At 37.3% G+C, this 13,921-nt stretch overlaps 2 protein-coding genes across 2 annotated transcripts; both read left to right on the forward strand.

Annotated features, from left to right (window-relative positions):
* Window positions 1-10,892: 10,892 nt before the first annotated feature.
* PYURF (PIGY upstream open reading frame) lies at window positions 10,893-12,745 on the forward strand. The gene is made up of 2 exons (XM_003985180.6): window positions 10,893-11,194; window positions 12,587-12,745. The coding sequence occupies exons 1-2, from the start codon at window positions 10,989-10,991 to the stop codon at window positions 12,726-12,728; spliced, it is 348 nt and encodes a 115-aa protein (XP_003985229.2). The 5' UTR covers window positions 10,893-10,988; the 3' UTR covers window positions 12,729-12,745.
* A 76-nt stretch (window positions 12,746-12,821) lies between these two features.
* PIGY (phosphatidylinositol glycan anchor biosynthesis class Y) lies at window positions 12,822-13,526 on the forward strand. Its single transcript, XM_011281783.4, has one exon. It carries the CDS (start codon window positions 12,822-12,824, stop codon window positions 13,035-13,037), a length of 216 nt encoding a protein of 71 aa, XP_011280085.1. The 3' UTR covers window positions 13,038-13,526.
* Window positions 13,527-13,921: the final 395 nt, after the last annotated feature.

Below are 13,921 nucleotides of genomic sequence, written 5' to 3' on the forward strand. Positions count from 1 at the left end.
GTTGCTGGAGGGGTTGTGGGAGGAGGGATAAAGCTAAATGGGTAAGAGACATTCAGGAAGACACTTGTTGGGATGAATACTGGGTGTTATACGTAGGGGATGAATCACTGGAATCTACTCCTGAAATCATTGTTGCACTGTATGCTAACTAACTTGGATGTAAATTAAAAAATAAATTAGTTAATTAATTAAAAAGTAAAAAAAGAAGGAAACACAAACTACCAACATTGAATCATAAAGCAAATTTTTAAAAATATTATTTATTGTCAAGTTGGCTAACATACAGTGTATACAGTGTGCTCTTGGTTTTGGGGGTAGATTCCCGTGATCATAAAAGATATTTTTACAAAGATGAATAGACTAGGGGCACTGGGTGGCTAAGTTTGTTGAGCATCTGACTCTTGATTTGGGCTCAGGTCATGATCTCACAATTTGTGGGTTCAAGTCCCACATCGGGCTTTGCACTGACAGTGCAGAACCTGCTTGGGATTCTCTCTCTCCCTCTCCCTCTCTGCCCCTCCCCAGTTCTCTCTCTTTCTCAAAATAAATAGATAAACTTAAAAAAATATGGACAGACTAATAATGAAAAAGGAGATTTTATCAGTAGTCAAATCCTACCCCATCCCCCAAAATAAAAAGTCTACAACCTAATGGCTTCACTGGTGAATTCCATAAGTATTTAGAGAAATTTAATGTCAATAATTTTCAAAAAATTGAAGAGGAGAGAACACTTCAAAATTCATGTAATAAGGCCAGCATTACCCTGAGATCAAAGCCAGACAAAGACACTACAAAAAAGAAACTTACAGGCCCATATCCCTGATGAATACAGATGCAAAAATCTTCAACAAAATACTACCAAATTGAATTCAAGACCACATTAAAAGGATCATACACTATGATCAAGTGGAATTTATCCCTTGGATACAAGGATGATTCAACATATCCAAATCAATACATATGAGACATGATATTAACAGAATGAAGGATAAATGATCATTTCAATAGATGAAGGAAAAGCATTTGACAAAGTACAACATCCAATCATGATAAAAAAAAAAACCCTAAACAAAGTGGGTTTATAGGGAACATACCTCAACATGATAAAGGCCATATATGAAAAACTCACAGCTAACATCATACTCAATGGTGAAAAGCTTTCAGCTTTTCCTATAAGATGAGAAACAAGACAAGGATGTCCACTCTCACCACTTCTATTCAACATGGTACTGGAAGTTAGGCAAGAAAAAGAAATGAAAGGCAACCAAATCTGAAGGAAAGAAGTGAAATGATCTCTGTTTGTCAATGACATGATCTTATATACAGAAAACCCTAAAGATGCCACCAAAAACTATTAGCACTAACAAACAAATAAATAAATTTAGCAAAGTTGCAGGATACAAAATCAATACATAAGAATCAGTTGCATTTCTATGCACTGACAACAAACTATCCAAGAAAGAAATTAAGAAAACAATCCCATTTACAATAGCATCCAAAAAATTTTAATATTTGGGAATAAATTTAGCCAAAAAGATGAAAGATCAGTACACTGAAAACTATGAAACACTGGTGAAAGAAAGAAAAGAATACAGAAATAAATGGAAAGACATCCCATGTTCACAGATTAGAATAATTAATATTGTTAAAATGTCCATACTGTCCAAAGATATCTAAAGATTCAGTGCAATTCCTATCACAGAGCATTTTTCATATAAAAAAAATCCTAAAATTCATAAGGAACAAAAGACCTCAAATAGCCTAAGCAATCTTGAGCAACAAGAACAAACCTGAAGGTATCACATCCTGATTTCAAACTATATCACAAAGCTATAGTAATCAATTAAGTATGGTACCAGCATAAAAATAAAAATATAGACCAAAGGAACAGGATAGAGAGCCTGGAATAAATCCACACATTTGTGGTCAATTGATCTGCCATAAAGACCTCAAGAAAACTCAGTGGGGATAGGTAGTCTCTTCAACAAACAATGCTAGGAAAACTGGTTATCCACATGCAAAAGAATGAAATTGGACCCTACATCACAACATATACAAAATTGACTCAAAATGGATTGAAGACTTAAATGTTTACCTGAAACTGTAAAACTACTAGAAGAAAACAGGAAAAATATTTCTTGACATTAGTCTGCACAATGATTTTTTGGATATGACCCCAAAGGCATTGGCAGCAAAAACACAAATACACAAAGAGATGGGTGTCTGGGTGGCTCATTCAGTTAAGCGTCCAGCTTTTGATTTTGGCTCAGGTCATGATCTCACACTTCATGAGACTGAACCCTGCATCAGGCTCTGCACTGACAGCATGGAGCCTGTTTGGGATTCTCTCTCTCTTCCTCTGCCCCTCTCCTACACTCTCTCTCTCCTTCAAAATAAATAAATAAATAACTTTTTTAAAAATGCTAAAAAAATTTTTTTTAATATAAGGCATTGCATCAAACTAAAAAGTTTCTGCACAGGAAAGAAAACAATCAACAAGTGAAAAAACAACCTACAGAATGAGAAAAAAATCCTTGCAAACTATACATGTGATAAGTGGTTAATATCCAAAATATGAAAGGAACTCAAACAATTCAAAAGCAAGAAAACAAATAACCCAATATTAAAATGGGCAAAGGACTTGAATAGATACTACTCAAAAGAAGACATACAAATGGCCAATAGGTATATGAAAAAATGCTCAACATCACTAATTATCAGGGAAATGCAAATCAAAACCAAGAGATATCACCTCACATATGTTAGAATGGCTATCATGGCTAAAAGACAACAAACACTGGTGAAGATACACAAAAAAGGGAGTGCCTGGGTGGCTCAGTTGGCTAAGTGTCTGACTCTTGATTTCAGCTCAGGCCCTGGTCTCAGGGTTGTAGGATCGAGCCCCATGTGGGGCTCTGCTCTGGGTGTAGAGCATACTTGAGATTCTCTCTTTCCCTCTACCACTTGTGCTCAACATCCCCCCAAAAAGGGAACCCTTGTATACCTTTGGTGGGAATGTAAATTGGTACAACCAATTTGGAAAACAGTATGGAGGGTCCTTGAAAAATTAAAACTAGAACTACCATATGATCCAGCAATCCCTCCTCTGGGTATGTATCCAAAGGAAATGAAATCAGTATCTCAAAGAGATACCAGGACTCCCATGTTCATTGAAAGCATTATTCATAATAAGCAAGATATGGCATCAACCTAAGTGTCCATCAACAGGTGAATGGATAAAGAGAATGTGAAATAGGAGTGCCTGAGTGGCTCAGTGGGTTAAGCATCCAATTTTGGCCCAGGTCATGATCTCGCAGTTCCTGGGTTCAAGCCTGTGCTGACAGCTCAGAGCCTGGAGCCTGCTTCGGATTCTGTGTCTCCTCTTTCTGCCCCTCCACAGCTCATGCTCTGTCTCACTCTCTCTCTCAAAAAAAATAAACATTTAAAAAATTTTAAAAAGAGAATGAAATATATATGTAATGAAATATTATATCATATATCATATATTATATATGTTATATAATATATAATTACATTCTGTTAATATTATATAAATAAAATATATTATATATTATTATATAATTCCTTGATGTGTAATTATTATAAACATTATTATAAATAATATATATTTTATATATGTATAATGAAATGCTATTTGGCCTTTAAAAATAAGGAAATCATGTCATTTGTGACATGAATGAACCTAGAGGATATTATGCTAAGAGAAATAAGCCCAACACAGAAAAAAAAAATACTGCAAGATCTCACCCATATGTAAAATCTAAAAATGCCTAACTCATAGAAACAGTCAAGTGATGGTTGCCAGGGCTGGGGGGGGTGGGGGAAATGGAGAGATGGTGGTTAAAGGGTATAAAGTTTCAGTTATGCAAGATGAATAAGTTTTGTAGATATAATATATAGCTCGGTGATTATAGTTATCAACACTGTATTGTATACGTAAAATTTGCTAAGAGTAGCTCTTAAATGTTCTCACTGTAAACACACACAAAAAATGGTAACTATGTGAGGTAGTGAACACTTTAATTAGCTTGATCGTGGTAATTATTTCACAGTATATATGTATATCAAAACATCACATTATATATATATATATATATGCAATTTTTATTTGTAAAAATTATGCCTCAATAAAGAAAAAAATTAACAATTAAGGATTAAAAAGAAATCCACGATTCCTTTACAGTGACATAGATGCATTTGAAAGAATAGTCTGAAGCATCCTATTTATTGTACTAGATTTATAACTCCAGAAAACAAGTAAACATGCATCAAAACACCTGTATAATTTCAGCATAGTTCTCTCTTTAAGAGTATGTGGGCGAACAAGGAAACTGGAACTCAGGATTCATCAACACCAACATAAGTCTGTTCTTTTGATTGTAAAGTATGACTAATAACATAGGACATTATCTTCCTGTCAGAGGGTTTTTGAAGAGCCAAATGCATAGACATAGAAATAGGAAGTTCTCCTGCTATTCAAGTGTCATCTCCCTGAGGAGTTGCTGAATGTAAAACTTCCATTTACTTAAGGTTTTAATATTCAGCTCTATGGGAATACAGAGACACATCTTGTTTTTGTAAATAATTTTGAGGCTAAACTCCTCAAAATGTCAGAAAATTGCCATTTCATTATTTTTTTATATTTATTTTGAGGGGCGGGGAGGGGCAGAGCAAGCAAGAGAGAGAGAAAGAGAAAGAGAAAGAAAGAGAGAGAGAGAGAGAGAGAGAGAGAGAGAGAGAATCTCAAGCAGGCTCCACACTGAGCCTGCAGGGGCTTGACACAGGGCTCAATCTCACAACTGTGAGATCAGGACCTGAGCTGAAATCTAGAGTCAGCTGCTTAACCAACTGAGCCACCCAGGCACCCCAGAAAATTGCCATTTTAAACAGTCTTCTAATTTTTATATGCAATTTCTAGAAAAATCAAATAACAGAGCTAAACAATTTGCCACAGAACTACACAATTTCCCATTAGATCACTTAAGAAACTTGCTCTCTTGTTTTTGCCTTACATATAAACTCATCTCTATATGATACTTATGTAACCCCCATGATTTTTAATTACACAGAGAAAAATAGTAATTTATAGCAGAGACAGCTTGCAGGCACCACTTTAGTAAAATGTGTAGAATGAGCATCACAAGTGATGCTTCTTAGTATGAAGAACTGAAAAGGACATAATATCACTCTTTGGTATTCCTGGCAAAAATGTATAACCTAAATCTAATCATGAGGAAATACCACACAATTCAAGTCAAGGAATGGGCTTGCTGAGAAGTAACTGGCCTGTATGCTTCAATATGTCAAGATCATGGAAGACAAAAAAACAAAAACTATCTCATACTAAAAGAGACAAATAAGATATGGGAAACAAATATAATGGTTGATGGTGGATTGGATCCTGGACCAGAAATGTTTTTTTTTCTTTTGCTATAAAAAGTACATTAATGGGACAACTGGTAAAGTTTTAATCTGTAGATTTTATAATAACATTGTATAAATATTAATTTCCTGATTTAGATCATTGTATCATGGTAATGTAAGAAAATGTTTTCTGTTAAGTTTTGGAGTGGTTAAACCTCATTTCTGCAAGTTACTCTCAAATAGCTTTCTAAAAACTAGCTATAGAGTTGTTAACTTAGGGAATCTCAATGAGAGTATGTAAGAATTATTTGTTTTACTTTTGTAACTTTTATGTACATTAAAAAAAATTTTTTAATGTTTATTTATTTTTGAGAGGGAGAGACAGAGTGTGAGCAGGGGAGGGGCAGAGAGAGGAGACACAGAATCCAAAGCAGGCTCCAGGCTCTGAGCTGTCAGCACAGAACCTGACATGGGGCTCAAACTCATGAACCGTGAGATCACGACCTAAGCCAAAGTCAGATGCTTAAATAACTGAGCTACCCAGGTGCCCCACTTTTATGCAAATTTTAAAAATACATAAACTCAAACAAAAAAATAATTTAGAAGACAGATCTAATACAATACTCCTTCTAGTACCTCTGCCCTAACTTATGTTGCTCAAAATTATAGCCAGTCTGGAAAAATAGTTTATGTGTTTAAAATGTCTCTACATTGAAAAAGAAATTTGTTGTGCTATTCTTTTCACTGGTAGCTATGTTCCTGGCATGTTTTATAATTGCATAATAATTTTTTTCTGCTGACAAGAGGAACAATGAAACATCTGGTACTGACATACTACATTCATTTTATAGGCATTTTTAAAAACCTACTATGGGCCAGTCATTGTGCTAGATGCAGATATAAAGAAATAAAGCATACATGGTATGTGACCCAAAGAATCTTACATATAAATGAATAATGGCGATGAAGCAGTACAGGCATTATGTGTGTCTGTGTGTAGTGTATCATTGTACATGATGGATGGGTTGGCTAATACCTAGGGTACAGGGAAAAGGAAGAAATTAGAAAAATCTTCATAAAAGAGGCAGTGTTAAAACTGGGTCTTAAAGACCAGAAAGTGCTTTAGGTGGACAAAAGGAGAAAAAGATATTCAGGGCAGGTGTAATGGCATGAGCAAAGGACATGGAGCTATAGAACAGCCTAGGCTATTAGTGGAACAGAAAATGATTCAGAATGGCTGAATCCAAGATGGGAAGTGGCCACAGTGAGAAAAGCTGCTAGCGAGGCAGAGGTTAGTTTTTTGAGGGACTCATAAGCCACTGTGCTAAGAACCTTCGCACAATCCCATGGAAATAGGTTGGGAGTTCTTGGCCATTTGTCTACACTTGTGAATATCTAACTTGTTAAACTATCACATACAAAGCAAGGTACATTGAAGTAGGTCACTCCATTCCCATAAGAAGGTTGTGTTCATTATAACAAGGGAATGAAACAGAGACTGGAATGTTCTGCCATTTTTGTGTCTTACATTATGCCATGAGAAATATTTGCATTCTTTCTACCTTGTAATATCACTGTATGAGATTGGAGGAGACTTGACATTCAATGCGCCAAATGAGAACATTCAAATTGTAATTGAATGTTATCACTGTCAACTATCTTGCAGTCACTCCAGGAAGAGAAACAGTGGCTCAATTAGGACCACAATGCGTTATCTTGGGTGCACCTCTTTTGTGTGTGCCTCTCATAGATTAGGGTTACATGGGGTCAAAAATATCTGCTCACATCTTTGAAAGTGTTCAGCAACAAAGGAGAGAAACACTGCAAACAGAAGGTGAAAGAATGTGTGGAGGAAATAGATATCGGTTACTTAAGATTATCTTAAGTAAAAATAAAAGATCTTTGATGAAAAGATACTTTGGATTTATATGTGTCTCAGGATTCTGATCTTTTATTTATTCTGGTATAATAAACATATAAAGAGAATGAAAGACAAGTTGCAGACTAGGAAAAATATTTCAAAAGACATACCTGACAAAGGACAAATGTTCAAAGAACTCCTAAAGCTCAATGGTAAGAAAATGAACAATCCAATTTATTCTTTAAGTAGGCTCCACACTGGGCCCAATGCGGAGCTTGAACTCACAACCCTGAGATCAAGTCCTGAGCTGAGATCAAGAGTCCGCATTAACTGAATATGAATGAATAATCCAATTTAAAAAATGTACAAAAGATCTGAATAGACACCTCACTAAAGATAATATACAGGTAGAAAATAAACATAGGAAAAGATGTTCAACTCCATACATCCCCAGAGACTTGCAAGTTAAAATAAGGAGACAGCCACTGCATACCTACTAGAATGGTGAAAATCCAAAAGGCAGACAATACCAAATGCTGGCAACGATGCAGAACAACAGAAACTCTTAGGCATTGCTGTTGGAAATGCAAAATGGTACAGTCACTTTGGAAGACAGTTTGGCAGTTTCTTACAAAACTAAATACACTCTTACCATATGATCTGAAATCACAGTCCTTGATGTTTACCCAAATGCGTTAAAAATGTACGTCCACATAAAAACTTGCATATGAATGTTTATAGCAGCTTTTCCCATAGTTGCCAAAATTGAGAAGCAACCAAGATGTCATTAAATTGGTAAATGGATTAATAAATGATGGTATATCCAGAAAACAAAATATTATTCAATAGTTAAAAGAAATTAGCTATCAAATCATGAAAAGACACAGAGAAACCTTAAATGTATATTGCTAAGTTAAAGAAGCCAATCTGAAAAGCCTACCTACTGTATGATTCCAACTATATAACATTCAGGAAAAGGCAAAACTATAGCAGTAAAAATTTCTGTGGTTTCCAGGGGTTAGGGGAGAAGAAGGGATGAGCAAGTAAAGCACAGGGGATTTTTAGGGCAGTGAAATTATTCTGTATGATACTATAATAGTGGATACATGTCATTACACATTTGTCCCATCCCATGGAACACCAACCAGATGGTAGGTTGTGGGACTTCTCAGCCTCCATAACCATATGAGCTGATTCCTCACAATAAATACATCTATTACCCTTGTAATCACAGAAAGAAAAATACAAGCAGGAATAAATACTAGTTCAACTACTGGATGATGCCATCTAGTGGAAAATGGATTTTAACTTTCCCTGGATCAGACTCCCAAATTTCAATGCCCCTCAAATTTGGTATTTATGGGAATTTATTTAAATATATATTCTAGATTCTAATCTGCCCGAAGATTATTAACTCACTTAATATATATGATAGCCAAAGAGCCGTGTGTCAGTATTATCCATATTGGAAAAGATAAAAATTCCATGTCAGTTAAAATTAAGGTGCCCAGTGATACATTGTGCTTTCCTTTTTTCACCAGATTTTCACCAACTTCACCACAACAAATCATTTTGCAGCTGCTGGCATTTTTAAATGTACAGTGTGCACCAGCCCCTGTGCTAACTGCTTCACTTGTATTATTTTATTTAATCCTCCCAACAACTCTAGTAAGGTGGGTACTATTATTATACTACCTTAGAGATGAGAAGATTAGGGCAAAGAGTGTAAGTAACCTCTCCAAGATCACACAGCTCTACACTAGCTGAACCCAGGACTCATCACAAAATTACACATGTGCACAGTGCTCTGTGATGGGAAAGATGATAGTCATGCCAACAGTAAAAAAGGACTAATGACTTTACAATTCTATATTGTCATCTACATTGAGCTTAGTACATATACTTCATGCAGAAATGAGTTATACTCCTTAATTACTAAGGGCTATTTAAGGACATTGTATAAATTAATATTTACATGGTTTGGACTAATACATTACACACTCAGATGTTCCTAAATATTGATCGTTGATTTTTGGTGTTACAAATTTGAAGTAAATGAAAGTAAACTGACCTGCTTTGAACCTTCTGTGTGGAGGCAAACTGAAACTAATTTATTTATAACTGGTTAGAAAACCCAGGTGATAGCAATCAGTCAGCCAGTCAGGCCAAACTGAGGGTAATGAAACTGGTCTCAAATAAAGTTGCCTGCCTCTGCCCCACAAAGGCTAAGACCCCAGGGCTGCCCAGCCTGCTTGGGTCCACTCAGTGCTGGCAGAAGTCAAGGCTTGCTTCCTCACAGCTTGATGAAATATAGTTAAAATATATCTTTCTTATACTCCACTCCTTCTGTAGGGCCCAGAGTATCAACTAACTACAACTGAAATATTAATTCCTGCTACTGCCTTAGTAGGAAATACTGTGAAAGCAAACATAGGAACTTTACAATGGTCCCTCTTGAGGCTACCTCCCTGAAAACTGCTTGATGCTGAAGTCTTCTGAGCATTAGCGAACAAACAGCATCAAATAATGTAGTGGATTTTTAAAAATAGAGTAAATAAACAGTATAAAAATTTCTCAATTCATTTTCACACTGCTGAGTGGAAGGGAAATTTGCAAATATAATCTTGTATTTGTATCGGTGTACACCCCTCCCTCTCCTACCTCCCAAGACCTCAAAGTGTAAAATGATAAAATCCAATGATACAAAAAAGGTTCAAGTCAATATGCAGCAAAACAAAAGGAAAAATTTTTTTACTAACAAAAGAATCTTCTAGCATACAGAACTGGAAAGAACAGAGGAAATAAATTTAACAGATAACATTAATTAAGCATTAAGTTCTCACTTTTCTAAATGTTCTTTGCATGCATTATCCCATTTTAGTCCCCAGGAGGAGATTTCATGAGGTAGGTGCCATTATCTTAAGATAAAGAAACTGAGTAGTTAAGTCATTTGCTGGAGTCACACAGCTAATAAACTATGGACCAGAAACCAAGCTCCCAGGGCCCAGAGCCCAAATCTACTACACTGTAAAAAGATCAAACCTGTTATCACTTCCTTAGGGCAAACTTGGGGTTGAAAAATCCATTGAATGGATCTCCCATTCAACCAACGGACATCCGCCTGATGACACTGTTTAGACTCCTTGCTGACTCCAAGCTCATTTATAGAAGTTAACTGGTTGTGCCTTATTATGCAGTTGAACAGTGAGTCCCACAGGGTAAGAATCTTGGATTAAGAGGCCTATGGGATTCTTTTCGGGTTCTAAACTTTTAATTTAATAAGACAAGAAAAAATAAAAGACAAACAAGGTCACACGGGCTATGGTAAAGATTTACATAAAACAAACCAATGCTTTAACATACCCAATATGACTGTGTTTGAAACCTCCTTTTGGAGATTACCACGTAAGGCCAAATTTAACACTGTGTGACTTCTGAGGTCAGGCCACTGGCTGCCTGGAACCCCTTGTTTGAAAACTCAACTCACCCAATTTAAGCATTGGGTTTGTTTGTAATTTGTAAATGCGGTGGAACAGTCACTACAGTCCTCTGGCTACCAGCTGCCGGCCGTGCTCAAACTACCGAACGGTGCGGCGGACGACCTCGGAACCAAAGCGCTGGCTCCTTTCAGCCCCGGGACTGCATTTCTACAGCACCAGGGGCGGAGTCTGGCAGGTGAGGGGCTCGCTGCGGAGATCGCTGACGCGGCCCGGGCTGCGGTGTTGTCGCTGGTTGCCAGACCATGCTGAGCGGAGCGCGCGCCTGGCTCCTCGCCTTATCGCTGCGGGGTACATGCACGCTGCCGTCCGCGGTCGCCCGTAGGTGCCTTCACGCGTCGGGGTCGTGGCGGTCCTCAGACAAGAGCGAGAAGACGGGGAACGCGCCCCGCGTCTTCGACCCGGCCCTGCTCGAGTTCCTGGTGTGCCCACTCTCCAAGAAGCCGCTCAGGTGAGATTCGGTGGCTGCGAGTTTCCTTTCGCGCCCTCCGGTGGCGGGGACCGGGTGGGATGGCCGTGCGGCCGTTCACAGCCACTGGGGCGCCCTTCAGGTCAGTCCGAGTATTTCCTGCTGCCATTTTCTGGATCCCGGCCGGCTCAGCTATCGCGCACCTCCCACCGAGGCGGGAAGGGCGGGGGGAGGCCGGAGGGGAGTCGAGTCCTAGGCCGCCCAAATCAAACCGCCGATCCACAGTGATGGATCGCAGCGTTTACTGGTTTCGCAATCGAATCGCCAGGGCACCTTTTTTTAAATGCAGATTCCCGGGCACCACCCCTGGCCTACCCAGCTGGGCGGTCTGGGGGCTGGACCAGCAAGGTGTTTTCTTAAAAGGACCCTAACGGATTCTAATGTATCGCCAGGTTTTTGAGCTGTTGGGAGTCATGACCGGTCCAAGGCATTCAGATTTTTAAAACAAGATGATGAAAAATACTGTAGTAGCCTCCAGATTCTTGTGAAAATATTCAGCTGATGCGTGACGATTGTAAACGTTTAAGCTGTGTATGCTGCCTCTTTGGGTCTTAGTTCTGGACAAGCTGGGTTTTGGAAAGGCTTTAACCTTTAAGGAAAACAGCTCTACAGTTCCAGGCTACTAAAACTGAACATTGACAACACTAGTATTGCAAACTGAATATACTAAACACCAAGATGTTATCAGTGGTTATCTTTGGGTGGTAGATTGCTAGCCATTTTTTAATTTTCATTCTTCTTGCATTTTTATTTCTAGATTTTTTTCCATAATGAATGTACTCATTCATTTTCTTATACCTTGAAATAACCATTCGAACTACCTTTTCGTTGTGTAACTAGCACACTGCAGACCCATTGCTTTCCAGACTTTCCTCTTTCTGTGCTTTCATGTTCCTCAAACTTTTATTTTGTATATCTTGATTTTTCAGTGGTTTCCTTCTAATGGATCAGTAGGGTTGCTCTGTTAAGCATGCATGTATTCTAAAACGGGGAAATTGAATTTTTCTGTAGTGACTGTTTAATAGTAAATTAACTGGGATGGTTTTGGGGTTGACCAGAGTAAGGAAGGAATGTTTGGATGAAAAGGGGAGATCTTTTTGACTGGATTTAAAGAATGCGTATTCAGGTATAGCTTGAGAATAAAGTGAAAAATAAAATATGAGAGAAACTGACTAAAATGAAAATAGAGATTCATTTTCTAAGAGAAATGTTTCAATTGGCTAATACTGCTTTTAGAATTAAAAGCAGTTTAATTCTGATTTTTTTTGGAATTAAATCTGTCAAGAATTGAATAAATGGTGTTTGTTGAAAAGCAAGCTCTTCCAAGCATTGTATTTTCCACAATTCATTGTGTTTTCCTTTTGCCCCCCTCAGATTTGAAGCATCGACAAATGAATTGATCAATGAAGAATTGGGAATAGCCTATCCAATTATTGATGGGATTCCTAATATGATACCACAGGCAGCTAGGATGACACATCAAAATAAGAAGCAAGAAGAAATGGAGCAGCACTAGATGATAATTAAAAACAACACACACAACTAAATTTTCTTAATACCACTTACCTTTTAAAAAGTCAGACTGGCAGGTAATAAGTGGGGGAGAATAATGTTTCTGTCTCTTCCTACGTTGACTGTCCTTATTCCACTGGTCTCTTTAGCAGGACTGTTCTACTCAGCCTCTGTGGAAGAAAACTTCCCACAGGACTGCACTAGCACAGCAAGCCTGTGCTTTTACAGTCTGCTCCTGCCCATTACCATACCAGTGTATGTGTTCTTCCACCTTTGGACTTGGATGGGTATTAAACTCTTCAGGCATAATTAATACAACCAGAGCTAAGATAGTAGATATATTAATGATAGGTCTTGAGTGTGTATTTCTAAAACTTAACTACATGGAAATACTGGAAACCCACTTAATTTGCAGGAAAGGTGCTTTGCCTTGCTTCTCTCAGGTTTAGGACTATGGGAGGCTTAAGCTGCAGAAGTTTCTTTTATTGTACTTTTGTTCTACCCTTGTTTTTTTGAAAATTTTTATTTATAACTATTGTATCAGAAGAAACATTTCAACAGTTTCTTGTTGGAAATTAACAATCCCAACCATCACCTGATGACTTTATTTCTTACCCCATTCATCTAAAAGTTAATTAAAATTTTATATGTCTATTTTAGATTTAAAGTATTTGGTAGAGTCACGTGTTAAAGATGACTGAAATAATTCCAAAGCAGCTATGCTGAAGTTGTTGTAGAGAAACACATTTGAGCTCATGTGACAGAAAACTACAATAAAATGGAAATTTCATGTACTAGCAAACATTCTGAGTCTGTAAAGTTACCTTTGTTTCTTTGGCATCAAATGCTTACATTAGGAATAATAAAATAAGATACATTTTTCCATTTAAAAAAGTGCAGTTTTTTGTTTGATCATAAGAGTGTGGCTCTAAGAGAGGAAAAATATAAAAATATTCTAAACTTTAAAATATAGTCAGTGTTTAGATAGGCACTTAATACCCCACATAGAATACTATTCCAGGAAAATATAGATCTTTGGAGATAGAGGTAGGGGTGGAAGACTTAGAAATAGATTTTGTGTCCTGTTGGGCTGAGGGCTATGTTTTGAACCACTTTCAGTATTTTCCTGCCTTAGGAGATCAGTTTAGCACTGCATTAGTTCAGTGTATTCTGTAGTACAAATCATGTTTTTAAAAT

This window comes from Felis catus, chromosome B1 (genome assembly GCF_018350175.1).
Source record: "Felis catus isolate Fca126 chromosome B1, F.catus_Fca126_mat1.0, whole genome shotgun sequence".
In the NCBI taxonomy this organism is placed as follows: domain Eukaryota; kingdom Metazoa; phylum Chordata; class Mammalia; order Carnivora; family Felidae; genus Felis; species Felis catus.